This window comes from Trachemys scripta, chromosome 6 (assembly GCF_013100865.1).
Source record: "Trachemys scripta elegans isolate TJP31775 chromosome 6, CAS_Tse_1.0, whole genome shotgun sequence".
In the NCBI taxonomy this organism is placed as follows: domain Eukaryota; kingdom Metazoa; phylum Chordata; order Testudines; family Emydidae; genus Trachemys; species Trachemys scripta.
Genome location: NC_048303.1, coordinates 88,386,314 through 88,407,344, shown reverse-complemented (window position 1 = coordinate 88,407,344; position 21,031 = coordinate 88,386,314). Strand labels below are relative to the sequence as shown.

General features: G+C 42.4%; 1 protein-coding gene across 1 annotated transcript in view; it reads right to left on the bottom strand.

The window, feature by feature from the left end:
- GLIS3 (GLIS family zinc finger 3) overlaps positions 1-18,482 on the bottom strand; it is a 237,873-nt gene extending 219,391 nt beyond the window's left edge. The window contains exons 1-2 of the mRNA XM_034774451.1: positions 17,925-18,482; positions 5,558-6,038 (exon numbers count right to left, since the gene is read on the bottom strand). Coding sequence (XP_034630342.1) covers positions 5,558-5,942 — 385 coding nt within the window. The 5' untranslated portion in view covers positions 5,943-6,038; positions 17,925-18,482. The remainder of the gene's footprint in view (positions 1-5,557; positions 6,039-17,924) is intronic.
- Between the last annotated feature and the right edge of the window lie 2,549 nt (positions 18,483-21,031).

Genomic DNA, 21,031 nt, shown 5'->3' with positions numbered 1-21,031 from the left:
CCTCGGCACTGGTTTAAATGGTGACACAAGGTTTCGAGCAACAGAGGTCCCCCATGTCTAATTTACAGTGCACCCCAGGTTTTGCTCCACTGCCATGTTGACGACTTGTGATGTTCACAGGTTCCCAAATCATTTCAGCTACACCTGCAAAATCAGTGCATGAACGCACCCACACACTGTCTGAGCTGGTATTCCTGTTGCCGTTTTTTGTTTGTTGCTGGGACTGGTTCATCCAGCATTGTATAGGTGGCTTTCAAGGAATGGAGAACATCAATCATTTGTCAGTTCCCTGATTGAATAAAGATAGCATGTGGCCGAAGGAGAAGAAAATAGGAAAGAAAATGGTTGTAGGTGATTCCAAAGCCTTGTTTGCTATGATTTAATACATTTTCGATAACTGACACATGCTCTTTCAGAGTAACATTTCCTTTAAAAGCTTTGTACTTTCCCCAGGCACCATATCCCTTTTATTTTCAAATAAAATACTGTAGATCAGGGGTCGGCAATGTTCGGCATGCAGCTCGCCAAGGTAAGCACGCTGGCGGGCCGAGCCAGTTTTATTTACCTGCTGACGTGGCAGGTTTGGCCGATCATGGCCCCCACTGGCCGCGGTTCGCTGTCCCGGGCCAATGGGGGCGGCGAGAGGCGGCGCAGGCAAGCGATGTGCTGGCCGCGGCTTCTCGCCGCCCCCATTGGCCCGGGACGGCGAACCACGGCCAGTGGGGGCCGCGATCAGCCGAACCTGACGCGTCAGCAGGCAAATAAAACTGGCAGCTCAAAATTATGCCATTGGCATAAGATCCCTAGAGGACTGGATGTAGTAGATTAGAACACCACTCTGACACACTCACTCCCCTTCTTGTCCTGCCCATGCCACGCCCCTTATGCACCCCCTCTTTCCTCTTACACTGGGTATAGGAGGGGTGGATGGTGTAGCAGCAGAGCAGCCACCTCCATCAACTGTATGCCAGCAAAGAGTTTCCCTGCTTGGGGAGAATTCTCCATTGGCCATCTTTTGCTGCTTTAAGGCCACTTTGTGCTGGCCTTACTGGACTGGAAAATCCAGCCCTAAATTTGTAATCGGCAAAGTTCTCACCAGCATTGCAGGAAAAACTGCAAAGTCATTTGACGTTATAGACCCTTTCTTTAAATATTCATCATTTTCAGAGAGATTTTTATTTTTTGCCACGTGATATCTGAGTGCATCAATGCGCAAATTCATGACTAAGAAGATTTCTGTCTCACCTTCACATCTTCTCAATAATTTTATTGAGGCATTGTTGAGTTTGAGTCCTTGTGAAATTGTAGTTTGGAACATGAAAAGATAAGACTATCCCCTTAAAGACACAGGTCTGTTTACCAGGCCAGAATAGGGCTCACATACCACCTCATTCTGACGACTGTAAGCCCAGTGGGACTCCAAGAACAGGAGGTTCCAAGCATGGAACTTACGAAAATTGAACTCCTTCAAGCAGCACTGTGTACAGCTAGTTCTTTTACTTGTTTGTCCCACAATGAAGCACTGTTTGTGCCCTAAATGCTGCTTTCAGTGAGCTGTGAGTGACTCTTGGTTTTCAGAGCTGCTGAAAGTCTTAGCCATGACTACATCAACCACTTATTAGTAAAAGGCGGATGCTGTTGGAGTTTAAAGACAGAGGGCTTGATACTGAGTTTCCATTAAGATAAGGGGAAGTTTTATCATTGTCTTCAGTGGTGCAGGCCCTGGGTTTGCCCAAGTTAACAACAAAAATTAAGTATCTAGTTGAGATTTTCAAAGCTGGCCAGGGGTTAATTCTAATGGAAGATGCGTAAACTAAATCCCCTCACTGTTTTGAATATTAAGACTCCTGTTTCTCATCATCTAACCAAGTTCATTGGCGAGCATTTTCAAAAAACACTAAGTGTTGGCCTAACTCTGTTTTTATTAGTCAGTGGGAGCTTTTACTACTCAGTGGCATTAGAGATAGTCCTGAAAGCTGAACACTTTTGAAAATCCTACCCAGAATAGGCCTTTATGTCACTTTACTCTTCAAATTCATTATTCTCTAATAAAATTCTCTAACAAAAAATTATAAAAATTGTCAGACCAAAGAAAACCATGACGCTATTCAGAGCTGTGGTGGTATGACCACATTCTTTGTGTTCCTTCTGAGCTATTTTCTTAGTGTCTTGACGGTGCTTTGAATTGGGCTGGTGATAAACTATGTGTATATTTCCTTCTAGTTCAAAAACTGTCACTACAATAAAAATACTACGGGCTTTATCCAAAGCCCACTGAAGTCAATGGGCTTTGATTTAGACCCTAATATGCATCTTTAGGTGCTACTATCATACAAACATGCAACAAAGAGGCTGTTCCTACCCTGAAGCATTTGCAATCTAAGTGTAAGACTACAGACAAAAGGTGGATAACTAAAACAGAGTGGAGGAACCCAAGGAAACAATGAGTTGACACTGGTCAGCATGACAACAGTGGTCACCGCAAACTAACTGCCTAATCATTATCGAGATTTTTGGAGGCATCACTGAAAACATCCATAGTTTTAAGGATGGATTCGAAGGAGGATAATGAGGTGTCTTTTTCAGTATTTACTATGAGCTCCTCCCATGCATTAGGGGAAGCATGGGTGAAAGCATGGAGATGCTTGTAAGAATATTATAAAAACGGGCAGTCAAGACTGGCATCATTTGTGGAATGAAGATGACAGTTAATATCTCAATACTGTGTAAGAGACAATAAGTGGGTTGGGGCTATAGGCCTCAAAAGTGCAAACAAGTAGTTTGTGCTTGTTGCAATGGAGAAGGGGCAGCCCATGGAGGGATGCAAAGAAGGGGGTGAGATGGTCATAGAGATGTTCCAGGAGAATGATCTTTGCAGCAGCATTTTGAACATCCACAAACAGTGCCATAGACAAATATGATGCTTTACCAATAGAATAAAGATAGCTCCTTCTCCAAGAAGGTTACAGAGTAGATGTAAGAGCATTAATTACATTTCTGATACAGAGGTTTCTAGACAGGAGTTTACATGCAGGATGTGAAATTAACACACAGCATAAGAGGCAGAACTGAAGCATAAAAATAGTCTCCCTATTCCCAAATATAAATTTTTTACTGAGATCTTACCTTTAAAATCCTACTATGTTATGGTTAGCTGTGGAGGTAATTCCTTCTCAAATAGAAAACACAATATTCTGTTGCAAATTATTGGCTAATCTTGCAGTATGGTTATATGCTGACAAGTAACTCTAAAAACAGTATTGTGGGTTTCATGATTATGGTCACACAATGATTTCAGGATCAACTTTATGACATTTTCAAATGGAAAGGTTTTTTTCTAAGTTCCAGTGTTACAATCTCACCATGGGATATAAAAGTCACGCTTGTTTATTTTTGGTTCTTGCATTATCACCATTCATAAAAAGTCTGCAAGTGTAACTTAGATAACAATTCTACAGCTGATATACAGACCAAAACAAAATCCAGGTTATTTTCACATAACTGTTGACTATGTAAATATAGGGATAAGAGGAGTAAAAATATAGAAAATATTTATTTTTGCCAGAAAAGTAAACAGCAATCAACTGAAAAAGACTTAGGTAGCAGATATGTTATGTAATGACATGCCATTTGTACTGAGTCATTTTTCTGAGCATAACTACACTTTACAGGGACGTTGTCAACTTGATTATGTGAAAATGGTACATTTTTCAAATTTACTTTCCTGAGAGATCTCCCTTTAAATAATATATCCTGGAGTTTTGGTAATTATTATTTATTTTAATTATAAGACTTTTCTACTCCCTGTTGATATTTCAAATGGTCTTTTAGGCAGGCCTCAAAGCAATACCAAACAGGCCCAGGCCCACTTCTCTTCCTTCCTGCCCTAATCCATTTCTCTCAGCCCACTCCTGCCTGCTGCCTCTTAAGTGTCACTTTCAGCTTTGCTGATGCGGTTACTAGTGAATATCCTTTTGAAGAGCGTGGGTAGATTAAAAAAAATAAATAAGTGAAACTGATTGTTCACAAAGTGCTGTTAAATACACATATTTAACAATAAATTCTATTTCGTAATATTTTTATGTACTGAAAAATCCCACGATGTCCCATATTTTCTTTATTAGATGCCTTAACACTGTACTTGTAGCCATATTATGCAATCAGTGCCACAAATGAAGTAAGGTAATACTTAACTAAAGTAAGAGACATACAATAGTGCCTGTTCAGACTTGCCTTTCTTATCCAGAGAATAAGAAAAAAACTTTATGTTATGGATTCTTACCATACACAAATGCATTACAAAACATTCCTCTTAATAGAACAGAAGGTGAGTACCATTTTGAATAACATTTCCGTTTGAACTTTTGCAACATAATTACAAAATAGAAATGTTCCCTTTATAGAACTACTAGTACCTTGAGCAAGCATCTTTTAATGTAGATTGTTACTGTTTTCTTTTCTTGACTTCAGCACCAATACCTATATATATAACTTTACTAAAAGCAATTCACATACCAGGTAGCCCAAAACATTCTGCTTTTCCTTCCATGCCAAAGAAAAGATCCTGACTTTTCAACCCACTTTATCTCTTATTTAAAAGAGCAGGGAAAGTTTTTTAAAAAAATCCAGTATGCCCAATATGCCTGTTATGAGCAGATGTAGACATGGCATATTAATTAAAATCAAGAAACCCCTCAAATACTGCAGCCACATACTTAAAGTTGTGAAAAGAAAGAGACAGCTGAAGCAAACTTGGAATAAACAGGATACCCCACCCCACCCCCCAAATTTTCACTCAGACCAAAAACTTTTCCTGATGTTTGAAAAAGTTTAACTTTTTTCCTTCATTCAATCTGGAATTCTCTGCATTTCCAGGACTGGAAGGGGAGGTGCCAAAATACCTAAAAATGGTACTCACTATTTCCAACCTGAATCAAATCCCCAGTTCCAGCCTTGTTTTGCAGACTCCAGAGCTTCATGTACTTCAGATAAGCCTCTGAAGTAGCAAATGCCTATCCAAACAGAACTGAACTCCACACCTTGTGAGGTTTGCGTCACTAGTTAGAATGATGCATAAAATGGTTCCCAATCAGTAAGTCCTGGTTGAAGGGTGCTCGGTGGCCAGTAGCCCTTCAAAGTATCTAAAGAGCTTTACATACTGTGCAGCACCCTTACTTCAAAAACATCGACAACATTGCTGCTTCCATCAATGAGCAGTTGTTAGTCATTGACACGAGGCTGTGCTCTTATATCCACTATAGAATTTTTCCTGTAGCACTTGCACAACTTTGCTACAAAAGCAAATAAAATTACTACCTGGACTTGTTGATCTAAGACGTTGCAGTAGCAAAGCAAAGTCAGAAAACATTGATTACATGCTCACTGGCATTTTTTACACAACAATTTTGGGCAATCACTAGATATTGCAACTCCTGTGGTAATAATCAAACTATGAACTATTTAAATTTTTGTCCAATACTGTTAAACATGAGATAGCAGCAAAGGAAGGATCATAATCAGAAAAATATTACTAGTAACATTAGAAAATCGCTCCTACCTTTAATTGTGCTTGGGGAGAAGGTGTTCCCAAACTCCTGCTGCTTCGGTTTTAAAGACTGTGGTGCTGGCAGCCCTGGAGGCTGTGGGACTTGGAATAAAGGCTTCCCATTTGTAACCACTTGTCTCCTGGGACTTAAAGCAGGGAGGTGGATGGTACTATCAGTGATGTTGCTCTGAGGAGCTACTCCGCCTCCAAGGGGCATCTTCAAGTGGAGGCTGGTAGACAAGTTTCCAATAGCTGGGCCTGGAGTACTGCTATTTGAAGATGGGCAGGGTGTTCCTGCATGAACTCTGATAGGTGGAATTTGCTGTCCGTTGATCATCCCAGGACCATGGGGAGTACCCGAGGTCCGATGGCTCATACTGCATGACCTCCCATTCATTGTCAAGGAGTTGCAATGATCAAAAGGTGTTAATACAAATCCACAGATATCAATGACATCAGGCCAAGGTCAGTATGTTATCCATAGTGATTAAGCCTGTTAAAAATACATAAATAAAAATATTTTACACTGTAGTAAATAATATATGATGACAGGACTGTGCACAATATTTAACTATATGAAAAAATATTGTTTGTGAGCAGCAAAGTATGAGCAATATACAGGCAATCAAAGAGAGAGGACAAAGCTAAATGATGACTCAGAATTGTAATAAGAAAGCCTGCCCCTTCAAAAGCAGAAGTTTACAATAAGGTCAGCTGTCTTCAGACTAGATAAACTAGCCATGAAAGAGAGTGAATGCTGAGCAAGTCAAGGAAGTCAGCCTGGAGTGAAAAGCAACTGCTGAGTGGAAGTCATCATCAGGATGAGCACCACTATCCCATTCTGCCAGCTCTTCACTCTGTTGATTAAAAAGGTGCTGAAAACCAAAACACAGCAGCCAAGCAATATTCAGACACATATAAGACATGAAAGAGATGCCAGTTGACATTCTAAAGGTCAGAAACCACAGCAGACCTGATCGCAGAGAGTTTTTTCTCTACTACACAGCATGTGACTCCACTAGGAAAAATACTGTAAGAGTGCTCTACTGTGCCAAGTTCATAAAAATAATTGCAATCATTGCAAAGATGGATCAAGATGTAAATCTTATAGATTCAGATTATTTGTAATGTCCTAATAAAGTGTAGAGCCAAATTTTCAAAGGCAGCCTTTTAATTGTGCAAGTTTTTCCCAGATTATTTTTCCACTTACATTTTTATGAATGTTCACGTATACAGACACAATCAGATCTGTGAACAGAAGCAGCATTTGTGGATGCAAATCAGGTGGTTAAAGATATCACACAAATGGGATAATTTGGGTCCCAGTTCAGCAAAACATTTAAGCACATGCTTAATTTTAACCACCAGATTCAGGTGTTTAAATTTAAAGAACATGCTTAAGTGTTCTGCTGACTCAGGACTTAGATACCTAGCTAACTGTTCTGCACAATTGCAGTTTGCACACACAAAACTGAGGCTCAAATTACACACGTTTATATTCATCCAGACACACAGGACTCTATCTTGCAAAAGACTAAGAACCCTGGCCCTGATCCAGCAAAACACTTAAACACATGAGTAGCCCCACTGAAACCAATGGACACAGGGCCAGACAGTTCATGATTGAAGTCCATAACGCTACGTGACACAGAGGCCACTTGACAAAGGGCCCCCTGTTCTTTGCAAACAACTCGTCTCGTACCTGACAAACTCACTACACCAAACACATGTCTTGCAGGGTATTTATTCATAAAGTGAAGTATCTACAGAAAACCCATAACTTATGAAGACTCATTATCATTGCAAGATGTATGTACAGGTAATATTTAAGGCGGGGTGGCAAACTTTTTGGCCTGAGGGCCACATCGGATTTCCAAAATTGTATGGAGGGCCAGTTAGGGGAGGCTATGCCTCCCCGAACAACCAGGTGTGGCCCGGCCCCGCCCCCTAACTGACCCCCCCTGCTTCCCACCCTCTGACAGCCTCCCTGGGACTCCTGCCTCATCTACCCCCCACTCCCTGTCCCCTGACCACCTCCAGATGCTCCATCCCTGACTGCCCCCCACCAACCCATCCAACCCCTCCTCTCATTCCAGACTGCCCCCTGGGACCTCTGCCCCATCCAACCACCCCTGTCCCCTGGCCACCCCCGGAACCCCGGCCCCTGATTGCCCCCTGCAGCCCCATCCAACCCCCCTCTTCTTCCTGACTGCCCCCCCACCCCATTCAACCCCTCTGTTCCCCCCCCAACCACCCCATCCACACACCTCGCCCCCTGACCACCACCCCAAACTCCCCTACCGTCTATCTACCCCCCTCCACTCCCTGCCCCCTTACCGTGCTGCCTGGAGCACCTATGGCTGGCGGCGCTACAGCTGCACCGCCCAGAGCAGCAGGACAGGCAGCCATGCCGCCCGGCTGGAGCCAGCCACGCCATGGCACAGCATAGAGCACCAGGTCAGGCTGCGACTCTGCAGCTGTGCTGTCGCCCAGAGCATTGCGCCAGCAGCGCAGTGACCTGAGGCTGCAGGGGAGGTGGAACAGCAGGGGAGGAGCCGGGGGCTAGCCTCCCGGGCCAGGAGCTCAGGGGCTGGGCAGCAGGGTCCCGCGGGCCGGATGTGGCCCACGGGCCATAGTTTGCCCACCTCTGATTTAAGGAATAATGTAACTATATTGAAAGTATGCTTTATGGTCTTGGAGTAAAAGTTAGTCACTATGGGATAATATTTTTTTGGTGATGACCCATTCAGACAGAATGGAGTTGTTACCACTCTTTGGTTAGCTGGTGGTATAATGCAAGACTAATTGTCTAGTCTTACTCCATCCCAAGACTATCCATGGAAACCCATCAGAGACAACTGCAAACAATCAAAACCAGCTGGAAAAAAAAAAAAAAAAAAGCGGGGGGCGAGGAATGTTTCAATAGATATGGGATCTCCCAGAGACAAAAGACTGTTTCAGTATATCACAGAGTGGGAAGAGACACTCTGTATTCATTCACTGAGGAAATCTCTTGTGGAGCAAGGGTGTTTTCATGAAAGTTTGGATCCTGTGTCCTGTAAAGTCAACCAGTTCTGCAACAGACTGAACTTTGGAGAGAAAACTACTTTATTAGATAGGAAAGGTAACCGTTAGTAAGGGTAGACCCAGGTTCACGTTTTATGATTTTGTTTTGTATTGTAACCATTTGTTTCTACCACTCTGTTTTGTTTCTAGTTGAATCTCTACTCTTTCTAAAATAAAGCTATTTTTGTTTTAGTATAAGTGCTCATAAGTGAGGTGTCTTATACAGAAATGGTGATTTAAAGTTCGACCAGTAAACTGGGGCACATTGCTCCTTTGGGGGCAGAGGATCTGGGATTTCTGTGAGTAGCAGTGTCAGGAGCTAGATATCACAGGGGAACACTTCAAGGGAACTCGGGGACTCGGATGCATCTCTTGTTAATCTGGAAGACAGAGACAGGGTGGCAGGAGCAGCTCTATGTATTTTGCCGCCCCAAGCATGGCAGTGAGGCAGGCTTCGGCGGCATGCCTGCAGGAGGTCCGCTGGTAACGCGGATTCGGCGGCATGCCTGCGGGAGGTCCGCCGGTCCCGCGCCTTCGGCGTACCCGTCGCCGAATTGCCGCCAAAGCCGTGGGACCGGCGGACCTCCCGCAGGCATGCCGCCGAAGGCAGCCTGACTGCCGCCCTCACAGCGACCCACAGGCCGCCCCCCGCAGCTTGCCACCCCAGGCATGCACTTGGTGCGCTGGTGCCTAGAGCCGCCCTTGCAGGGTGGCATAGCCCACAGAAGAGTGTTTGAGTGGCTGAAAGCTAGTGATGTCAGGGAGCTAACACCCAGTTACCACTAGCAAAACTCCCTCATGCTGGAGGCAGGGGTAATAAGGTGACTCTCAGTGCCAGGTACCCAGAGAGCCATCACAGACTACTCTACTCACATGCTTAGAGTTAAGAACTTCAATTCTACAAGGTCAAAGCACTATGGCCCTGTTCTGTCCAAAAAAACTAAACATACATTTAACTGCTTTGATGAATTGGGACCCTAGTGCTCAGCACCATGAAGATCAAGTGCGTGTGTGTATTTTATATATATAATGTTTAATATATATCAATTAGACACATACATATATACACACACGCATACACATATTTCAGTTTGTTATTCGATAACAATGGATCTAATCCTATTCCCCTTATTTTTCATTGTTATTTTTTATATTACAAGAATGTAAATTAGAAAACATTGGTTAAAAAGCAATATCATTTATTTTCATGCATGGCTGCAGCATAAATCACATTTTGCAATTCAACCAAGGACAGACAGAGCTGAATGTTCTTAGATTCCCAAGGTTCATTTTAGTAAGCAGAATGTACTTTGCCCTAACACAGGTGACTGGCTCTTTAGAAAAGAACTTATAAACAAAAAGCTGTCATGTTGTTGGCAAGGCTGTACACTACAGCAGTATAAATCAGCAGCAAGTCAAAATCATTCTTGTCTATAATTTTTAACTACATTAGAAAAGTGCAAACATAATAAAGAGGAGATTATACATGACAGATTTATTAGTTTTGTTCAGCAACAGTGTATTTAGATTAATTGACAGAAGAATATTTCTATACAATATATATACCTAAAGGGCCCTATCAAATCCAGGTCAATATATTCAATGTGTTTTTAATACTCTGATTTCCTTGTTATTTTTTCTGTAATACTGTATGCTACAATAAGATGCAATACTTGGATTTATTTTTGTCATACTTTTATCACCTGTTACTGTTTTTCACACTTACAAAAGGAATTTACTATACTTCACTGGATTTCAAGCTAACCATTGTACCAATATAATTAATTCATTTCAATTATACTTAAGTTGATGTGTTCACTTCAGAGGCATGTGTAACTTCTTTTAGTACTGATTGAAATTTATGTGCATGGAAGAAAATACACCCATTAGTCAACAATATTAAAGAGACACTGTCAAAATAAATATATATTTTAAAATATAATTATCAATTATCTGTGCAACTAAAAACACCTTAAATTTTCCAAAATAAGCCAATTTTTAAAAATCTAATTTACTTTTCACCATCTCTGCCTCTTTTTCCTTTTTCATACATACACATAAGTTATATTTTGAACTGCAGCAAATTTACAACACTTGCAGAAGTCCCCCATATCCTCTGTGGTGAAAGCAATTGCAGATAAGTCATTTAGCTTCTCTGCAATTTCTTCCTTAGTTTCCCCATATTTCTGTTACAGGTACTTACCTGCCCCCCAAGACCGTAGTATCTGACTGCCTCACAATCTTTAATGTATTTATCCTCACAACATCCCTGTGAGGTAGGAAAGTGCTATTATGCCCATTTGACACATGGGGAATTGACGCACAGAAAGACTAACTGATTTGCCCAAGGTTACAGAGGAAATATTTGGCAGAGCAGGAAACTGAACATGGGTCTCCTGAGTCCCAGGCTAGTACCCTTTCTCCCCTTTACGCCCAGCTAACCTAGCAGACCCACTGATTCTCTTATAGGTTTCCTGATTTTGATATACTTTGAGAATGCTTTTGTGTCTTTGGCTATTTGCTCTTTAAATTCCCTGTTCACCATCATTTCCATCTTACACTTTACCTGGCATAGTTTATGCTGCATTCTATTGGCTTCACTAGGCCTGGATTTCTGTTTTCTGCAAAATACCTGTTTGGTTTAAAAAATTTCCTGAACTACGCCATTTAGCCCTGGTGGGGGTTTTGTTGTTGTCATTTGTTTTTTCCTCCAGCCCATCCTACTTATTTTTTTGGTTAACGGTGTGCATGACTTCTGTGACTGTTTACATATACTTTTGTAGCCTCCATGCCAAACATAAGGATTTTAATTGCTGTAGTTTTTACTGTAGGGTATTTTTAATTCCCTTCCTCATTGGTAAATCCACTGGCCTAGATTTTGTTATGACTTCTCTCAGCGATGGTGAAATTAATTTTATTGGGGTTATTATTACACAGTCAGTCAACAAGTGTTATATTTTGGACCAACTCCTGTCTGTCACTTCAGGCTAACTTGGAGGAGTACCCTTGTGTGCACTCAAATCAGTGTTCCAGGAAGCCACCATTTATGCAGCTGAGAAACTGCTTCTCTAAACCTTGCCCCATTGTGATATTTGACCAATTTACATCTGTAGCTGAAGTCATCCTTTGCTAGTTTTATTACATTTAGTGCCTGTGTACATGGCAAATTAAATCAACGGAGCTATATCAGTCAGAATTCACACTCTTCATCATTTCAGTTTAAGTCGGCGCGCACACTCTCTTATTTCGGTGTCTTTACATTGATTTTGTTAAACTGATAAGGAAACAACTTAAGTTATATTGCTATAAAAGCACTGTTATACAAAAATAAGAGTGTCCACACAGAGACTTAAACCGAAACAACTAAGGATGTAAAGTACAACAAATATTGCTATTTTGGTTCCATTAACCATATAGATAATGCTTTAATTGCTCTTTGATCTCCCTCAATATTATGCATACAGTATCCCTCTTCTGATCAGGAAGCCTCTGACGAAAGGATAAAAAAACTGGGCATGTTTAGTCTTGAAACAAGACAACTGAGGGTGGGAGCTGATAACTGTCTTCAAATATTAAAAAGAGGACAGTGATCAATTGTTCTCCATGTCCACTGAAGCGAGGACAAGAAGTAATGGGCTTAATCTGCAGCAAGGGAGAATTAGGTTAGATATTAGGAAAAACTTTCTAACTATAAAGGTAGTCAAGCTCTGGAAAAGGCTTCCAAGCAAAGGTGTGGTATCCCCGTCACTGGAGGTTTTTAAGAACAGGCTGGGCAAACATCTGTCAGGGATGATCTAGATTTACTTGGTCCTGACTCAGTACAGGAGGCTGGACTTGATGACTTCTCAAGGTCCCTTTTAGCCCCACATTTCTATGATTGCATAACTCTGCTATTATTTGTATGTGGCTTCAGATTTATATCCATACACATTCTACTGTATGGTCTTTATCACTTAGAAATATTATCTGACTAGATTCTATGGAATCTTTTATATATAGTGCTACTCCTCTCCCTCTACAGTTTAGTCTGTCCATCCAGATAGATTATAGTCAAGTATTATAATATCCCACTGATTTTTATCATTTAACAATATTTCAGTCATGCCTATTACTCACACAGGCTCCAGTTCAGCAGAGCATTTAAATGTGTGCTTAAGACCATCCCTACTCAGCGAACCACTAAAACATGTGCTTAACTACAAGTCAATGGGACTTAAGCACATGCTGAAAGTTAAGTGCATGCTTAAACGTTTTGCTGAATAGTAACTGACTGTTGAATCAGACCCATAACCACCCCATAACATAGTTTTAAAAAAAATCCTTCTAACCATATTAATCATGGAAAATGTAAGTATACTGCAAAAAAGAAATTATGGAATACAAAATTATAACTGAAACATGTAAATACAAATGTATCAAATGTAATAGCTTCAATCAACTTACCAGTTCAGAATTTAGAAACACAAAAATATTACCAATAAAATGAAAACTGTCCTGAGATTGTATTAATTTATTGGCCAGATTTTGCTTTACTGTAACATCATCAGATATGTGATATAAACATGATCATTTTATTTTGTTTATAGTTTGAAAATAACATTTAAAAATGGGTAAAGTCCATTCTTGGGTCTATTCTTCCTCCCACTGATGTCTGCAGAAGCATGATTAGGCTCACTATTTTTAAAACTATATTTTATTTAGCTGACATCATTGTTACTAACAACATGACAACAGTTACTCAAAATGCACATGTCTGACTCACGAGTCTACTCTCTCACTAAACCACATAGTATGAGTTAAATTCAAGCTGCGGGACTGGAAAAACTGAATCAATTCCTTCATAAAGAGAAACAAAAGATGAATTCACAAATATCTATGCCCCTACTACGGTACGCATACACAGTATAAATACATTGAGGATAGTCCTCTGGGAAGATAAAACTCATTGACTTCAACAGAAGTAGAGTTAGACCAATGCTGAGGGTCTGAAAATCTCACCTGTACAATTTCATCCTATAATCCCTATTAAGGAAAAAATCCCAACAAAGTCAATAGTAGTTTTGTTTGAGTACTCTAGATAACATTGTTTGGAAGATACTCAGAAAAAAGACTGATTTTTTCTGAAGTGTCTTCTCTCTGGAGATATTCAGACTTTTAATCTTATGTTATGCATTTTTTGCATTGCATCTCAACAAACTAGGATAATAAGTATTATTAACCAAAGATTTCTTGACAAAAGTATTAAGATACAAAACCACTACATGATGTGTGAGTTTATATTGCTCTGCACATAACATTACCTAACACAAAGCCACAAAAGCAAGAAGACTGAAAGTGAAGGCATCAAACAGTCCTTATTATCTACTCCTCCACCCAGAGACACACACCTCACTACTGGCAAAACCAGCATATACTTCAGATAACACACCACAACCATAAACCTCTGCCCTTGTAGGAATGCAGCCTTCCAGCATCCCTTCCCTAAGCTCCTCATCACCACTTACAAACCAGCCTTCCTCCAGACTCTCTCCCTACTATCTTTTCTGCACAGGTTTTTAAAAAAACACCACCACTCAATTATGTTTGGGTAAGGGGGTGTTGGAAGGGAACGGGGCTGTCATGATGGCCACTCAAATTGGTAGGCAAAGCTTCCCCTCTGACAATAACACTGTTCTTCACCCTACAGGTTTCCCTGTTTGCTTCTTGACTGTCCATTTTAGTTTGAAGTTGTCAGCCATAAGAGGTATTCAGATAATATGGCCTCAATCAGTCTTTCACAGCCATCAGTCAGTCAGAAACCCATACACATTACCCCCATTGAAATGGTGAAAAGTCAGTACCCTCCTTCACATCATCTCCAAGGCCTGATGAGTCACTTGGGTAAAATCCTGGACTCACCCTGAGGAGAGGGATTGGATGCCACTAAGTGCTACATGTCTGCCTCCAATTTTTGGTTTCTTCCTCTGAAGCATCAGAAGCTGCAGAATCCAAGTGGGCCGTGCGGGCTCCTGCAGTTTCTGTGTCACAGATGCTGCTAGGGACAAGATTTAGCCTAGAGTAGGCCCAAACTTAGAAGCTGATTTTCCTTAATATATGAGGATGTGTGTTGTGAATTGGAGGTCAGGATAAAGCCCTTTCTAGGGTTATCTGGCTCTAGTTCAAGGATCACACAATGGTATTGCTATTAAGTCACTATTAAAGACTGAAATCCACATTTTTCCTCCTTAAATGGCTGTAACTTACCCATTACAACAACAAGTGACTTTTAAACCATGTTAATTCAGTTAAGCATTAATTTGAATAAAAATTATTTTAAATCTCCCAGAGCAGAATTCTTTCATTCACACTAGTATGAATCTGAAATAACTCAGAGTCTATCCCTGGAGTAAATTTACGCTGAGGTACCTGAATAAAATCTGGCCTCTTAACTTTCAGACTCCATCTAAACAGATATAATCATTACAAGAAATAAAACAAAGTACTGAAGAAAGTACACGAACCCACAGAGGGCATTATTCTCTAACGCCCTTTTCACATGAGAACACCCATTGTGCTAATTACAGCCACGTTTGAAAACTTATCAAGTCAGTTTTAAGCAGAACTATGTCAGACCCCTAATTCCAAACACACTTGTAGTGAGCAGACTGTGGATCTGTGATGTGGAGAAGTCAACAACCCCAAGCCCAGTCTTGCAAATCCATACTCATGTGAAAAGTCTATACTCCCCATTCACAGTCCCATTAGCTTGTCTCCACTACCGCCCCCCACCCCAGTCTTCCATTGCCAACCACCCAAGCTAGCTATGGTGAACTCCAGTGCAGAAAGGACAGCAGCAGCTGTGTATGTTTTTGCCACCCATGTTATCTACCCTACTCAGAACAGGCTTAGATGACAGGGTGATAGACTCACAGGCACCATTGGCACCCCCTCTACACTGGATCTCCCACTGTAGCTAATGCAATGGTGAGAAATATTAAGAAAAACAGCAGTGGAGATACAGCCTCTCTCATGTTCTCTTTCCAAAGCTTTTAATTAAAGAGTTAACAGTTTCCAACAAGGTCAGAAACTATCTTAGTGTCTCAGAGGAGAAGGAAAAAAATATCCAGTTGAAGTCTGGAACAGAAATGACAACTTAGCAAAGTTTAACAAACAGAAAGTACCAGTGACACAAAAAGGCCTGAAGATTAAGCTGTCACTTTGGTGAGCATTAAACGGCTCTGTGGCATTTCTTTGATGTGAGTGACACTTGTGGTTGCATCTGGACTACAGAAAACGCAGAGTTGTTGTTTTGTTTTGTTTTTAAAGGGGAAGATTTCTACCATCTGGAGAGAAACCACAGTGTGGAAGGGGCAGAATTTGGCTCTAAGGAGAGCTGGGAGAAGCTTTTCATGATTTTGACAACATTTTTTCAGGAGAGCATTCACAAAAGCTCCCAAATAAACCTGTCCATCTATTTTGACCAGCTGCAGCCCCCTTCCTTTCCTAAAAGCATTGGTGCAATGGGGTGCCCACTGAAGCTGTTCACCCCTTGGCTCTGGTTTGCAGCTGAAATACCAGCACCAACCCTGGCTGCAGTGAGACCCTTCCCCAGCTCCCTCTCCTCCCTGCTGGAGGGGGACAGGAACCCCCTGGCTCTCACTGTCCCCTGCTGGAGGGGAAGGGCAGTGCCCTCGGCTAATGGCTGGGCACGGGGACTATCCCGAGCTCCCGAGACTGCAGCGGGGAGGGTAGAAGCAGATCTGCAGCCACGCTGCCTGTGGTCAGCTCCCCACCCGCGGCCCCCTAGCAGCAGCACTGGCTACCGAGCGAGCGCACCAGATACCTGGGCTCAGCCTTGAACGCGCTCCTGGTTTAAAGGAGGGAAGGCGCCCTGGTAAACTGACACGACCGCTCAGGTGGATTTCTCACCGCTGGGGCCACCACGGGCTTCTCAACCAGGCTGCGAGAGTCCCTTATCTACTGTCCTCTCTGCGGTGCTCTGAATACGGCATTTCAGTACAGCAGAAACTGACATGTGCTTAGAGAAAATTAGCCGACCCCTGCCAATAGGTATCTATTAAATGCACCATCTATGTGGAGATCGTACAGGTACCGGTCAGCTGCCAAAGCGTAATTATGAGATATTTGCAGTGTCAATATCTCCCCAGTGCTTTACTCTATTCTCTGCCCGCAAACAAACGCAGAGGAGAGCATCAAACAGTCATTTTCTTTCCAGAGTTCAAAATTTCCTCCTCAAGGTATTAAGTCTCGGCTTAATCATCGACACGATGACAAATCCCCAGGAGCCAGAGAATACTTGTACCAACTTTCCAGACATTGCTATTTCTCTCTCTCTCTCTACAGCAGACTTCTCAGTTAAGTGAGTAACTTCGAAGTAATTTCACCACAAGATTTAAACAAACAAACAAACAAACATTGAGAGAAGATTGCTGCAGACTCATGCTTTCCAAAGGCAGAAAAACACCAGATAATTTAGAGGACTGGAGCTGAGAACCAGGATAAAGTCCCTTACAGTGGGAATGAGACATGGGAATAATATTTGACACGAGGCATGAATAAAATGTAAAAGCATGTTTGCTGGAGAGCTGACAAAAACAGAGCGTTGAAGGATCTTACCTATAATTGTTGGGTGTGTGTACATACCCCAACTCCAGTATGTATATTTACACACACACACTCACACACTATAAAACAACGAATATATATTACAACTACACTTAAAATAAACTATAACTAATGAAGACTTAATTGCCTGCATATACATACACAGTATTTATGAGACAGCATTCCTCACGTCTTTCATTCACCCGGTTCTTATTTTTCTCTAAAGCCTCCTTAGGTCTAAAGTTTACACTAGTTACTAGTTGACAAACTACCAAGCCTTTGCTTTGCCTGTAAGATTTCAGGAGCCTCATCTCTTGTCAATTAACCCTTCGCCTCCTCCTGCAAATAAATCTCACACCCATCTATGGTCAGATTAAAGCAGCCACCGCCCCTTTCATTTTTACACATTGTCGTTCTACTATACATACAGCCATGGGTACATTTCAGATTCCTTGTGGGAAGTTGTACTCTGCCCACCTCTCAGCTGATAAGTAAAGCACACTCTACCTTTCCCTCTGAAATACACTTCCCCATGGAGAAGGAGAGGGGGAAAGTGTGTATACAAAACAGTTTAGACTCCACAGGATTGCTGCTGCTGCCGTGGTGTTTTTGCTAACGTGCGTCTCTTAGCTTTGTTTGATGGTAGGTCAGCGTTTACTTTTGTGTGCGTGCGCCTGCAAGCAAAGTTCCTATGGCAGCATCCACTTACCAGGTAACCAGGTTTTCCACAACAAAGCCCAAGGTGCATATTCCTTCTCCAGGCAGAGCCTGTCTCTCCTCTAAACAAGAATGACAGCAACTACTTGCAAGGAGAGAGCCGAATAAAGAAAAGCAACTTTGGTTCCCTTCAAACACACTTGAGCGAGGCTATCCACTTGAGCATGAACAATTTCCATCAGGGCTCGGGAAGGGTCATACAAAGAGAGGAGTGGGGAAAGTTGCTTTTTCTTTTCTTGGGGGGGAATCTGGTTTTACAAAACTTGAGAGGCTCGCCTCTCACTGCCGGGTCGCGCAGTCAGTGTCCGTAGGTGAGGAAGATGAAGTTGACTTGTTTGATGACCTTGCTAGCTCACTGCTGTAATTTTGTTCCGGTGATGGGAGAGGTGCTGTCTGTCCAGGCTTGTCTGGGGAAGAAGGGGTCCGGGCTGCAAGCGCCAGGAATTGGGCGGCCCCTGCTCTCCGCTGGTTGTATCAGTGCTGTGTGGACAGGGGGATTGCAGTACAGGGAAGGAGGCGGGGGGTGAATGCTTAAGGGCCGCCAGCCAGCAGCCTCCCGAGTGCCAGAGCCTAGGAGGGGAAGGAGGGGGCAAGGGGGCGGGTAACTCCTGGTCAGCCGGTTGGCTAATTCAAAGGCAGAGTGTGTCTCTCCCCCTCGGCACTCACTCTGACTCACACACACGGGGAGACTGGGAAAGAGAAACTAGGAGACTGACAGGCTGGTGACACTTCCCTGCCTTCCTGGGCATTCTTTATGGTTGTACTTGATTTGGTGTAAATAAGGGTAGATTTGTTTCCATGTAATCCCCCTGCACTGCTTCCTGGTTCTGGAAACATTGAGAGAGAACATGGAAAGCCCAGTAGCCCCCCAGAAAGGACCAGACAAATAGGTAGGCTGGTTTCTGACCATCCCTCCCAAAAGAGTTCAGGGGTATGTTCCCAGTGTTTTGGTTCAGCCCATTAAAGAACTAGATCCATCTGTAAAATTTGATTCTGGTTCAGATTCTCAATGGAGCCAGGGTATTGGATCAAATCCTCTTCATATTATACTGCATACCCACAGCCACACACTGTGCTCGATTCTCTTCTAGGGTTAGCCAGTGGAACCAGGCGGGTGGGTGCTGTGGAGGGCAGAGCAGGCAAGCACAGCTTAGAAAGTGGACAAAGCCATCCTGGGGTGTGGGTGTAGTGTCAGTCTATAATAGGGCCAGCCTACACCAGGATAAAAGATACTAACACATCAGCATGAACACGTGCTTCTAACACCTGTTAAAATGCAATTTGCCTTGTCTTCACTAGGCTTTTAAAACCTGTTAGGTAATGTTTTTTTTTTTTTTTAAATTCACTTTTTATCCTAGTATGGGTAGCTCCTCAGAGAAGCATGAAATAAGCTTCTGTGGCTCCTAGGGCAGTACATCAGAGCAGAAGCCCCAGGATAACAATCATGCATTCTTTAGTGATGGGATCTGCTCTAAATATAATCTCCAAGAAAGGGTAGCTGTGGTTCTGTGGATGCAGCTGCCTCGACAGACAATGGAGATTGTAAATTCTGCATCTACAGGGGTGAATCAAGCCCATTACTGTGCAAAGAACTACAGAGCCATGTGATACATTGTATTGGTCAGGTGCTTATGGTCTCCTCCTATGCACTATGCCCACTAAATATATCACCACCAGCACACTGCCCACTACTCCATCTTCACCAGGGCTACTTCTAACATTCCAAACTGCTGAGCAGCTGCCAACACCTGCCTTTAAAAAATAAATCCTGGAGAAATGTTTCCTTTTCCCCCAAAGGTGGAGTTTGCCCCCAAAATTACACTGGCTTGAGGCCCCAGACAGACAATGTACAATCTTGTACCAGAGATAGGTTTAAGCTTTAATATATCACAATGTTTCATAGATAGAAAGAGGAGCATTAAGCTTTTGGAAAGAGGAGATGGCCAGATTTCCAATGGGACACACAATATTTGCTTGGAGTCCCAGAAGTCTTTAAACCATGATTTGAGGACTTCAATGGCTCAGACATAGGTTTGATAGAAGAATAGGTGGGTGAGATTCTGTGGCCTGCGTTGTGCAGGAGGTCAGACTAGATGATCATAATGGTCCCTTCTGACCTTAAAGTCTATGATAACGTTCCAGAGATATTGGACCTTAGCAGCACGGCATAACTATGTATGAAAACAGAACTTTTAAAAGAGGTTTGTTTTTTTAAAAAATGTATGTTCTAATTTCATCTCTTAGGCCTGGAGAGGCAATTAGAATAATGGGGGTGAAATCCTTGCTCCATTGAGTCCCTTGGAGTTTTGCCATTGACTTTAGTGGGGCTAGGGTTTCACTGATGGTAACTAAAGGCTTGATCCTACACCCACTGAAGGCAGTGGGAGTGCTGCTATTGACATTGGTGGGTGTAGGATTGGGACCTAATGCAGCCTGGATTTAAAAGCAGAGGTTTTAAGAAAAACAGTGTAAGAGTAGCCACTGGAGTCAGTGGATAAAGATCCTGTCACCTGATTGGGAAATTAACTGTTTATAACCCTGATGTGAATGAGACTAGGAAAGTTAAGTCTCTTTTGCCAGCACTCCTAAGCCTCACCCCCTTTTCACCTTTTAATGGCCATGGAAGAGCCCTACAGTAACTCCCACAGACTGTGCATCTGTGGGAGTGGAGACTGACTCTCCTGAAAACCAGGAATAGCAGCGCATAGAAGGCTTGAGTTCCCTAGAGGTAGCTCTGCCACGCATTCCCTAAGGGGACGGAATGGAGGGGATGTTAGAATATGTTAGTATCTGGACAATCTTTCATCTGAAAGAGTTAACTTACCACTGAGTCAGTGTCTATCTCCTTCTGGGGCTTGCCCAGCAGGAAGTCATGCATAGTTTGTACTGGGGAGTGCTCTGCAAGAGTTCTGTGTGCTACTGCTTGTATGTACTGTGCACTCATCACCTTCTATTATCACTGAAGTGATAGCATAAGAACAGAGCCCCAGGAGAGCAGCTCCATGCTATGCATAAAACACTGAGTTGCCTTCATCCAGCCTTGAGCCTATGGCTTGTGAGACCTAATTAGAGCTAAAGCTCTTTTTCCATTAGTCTGGC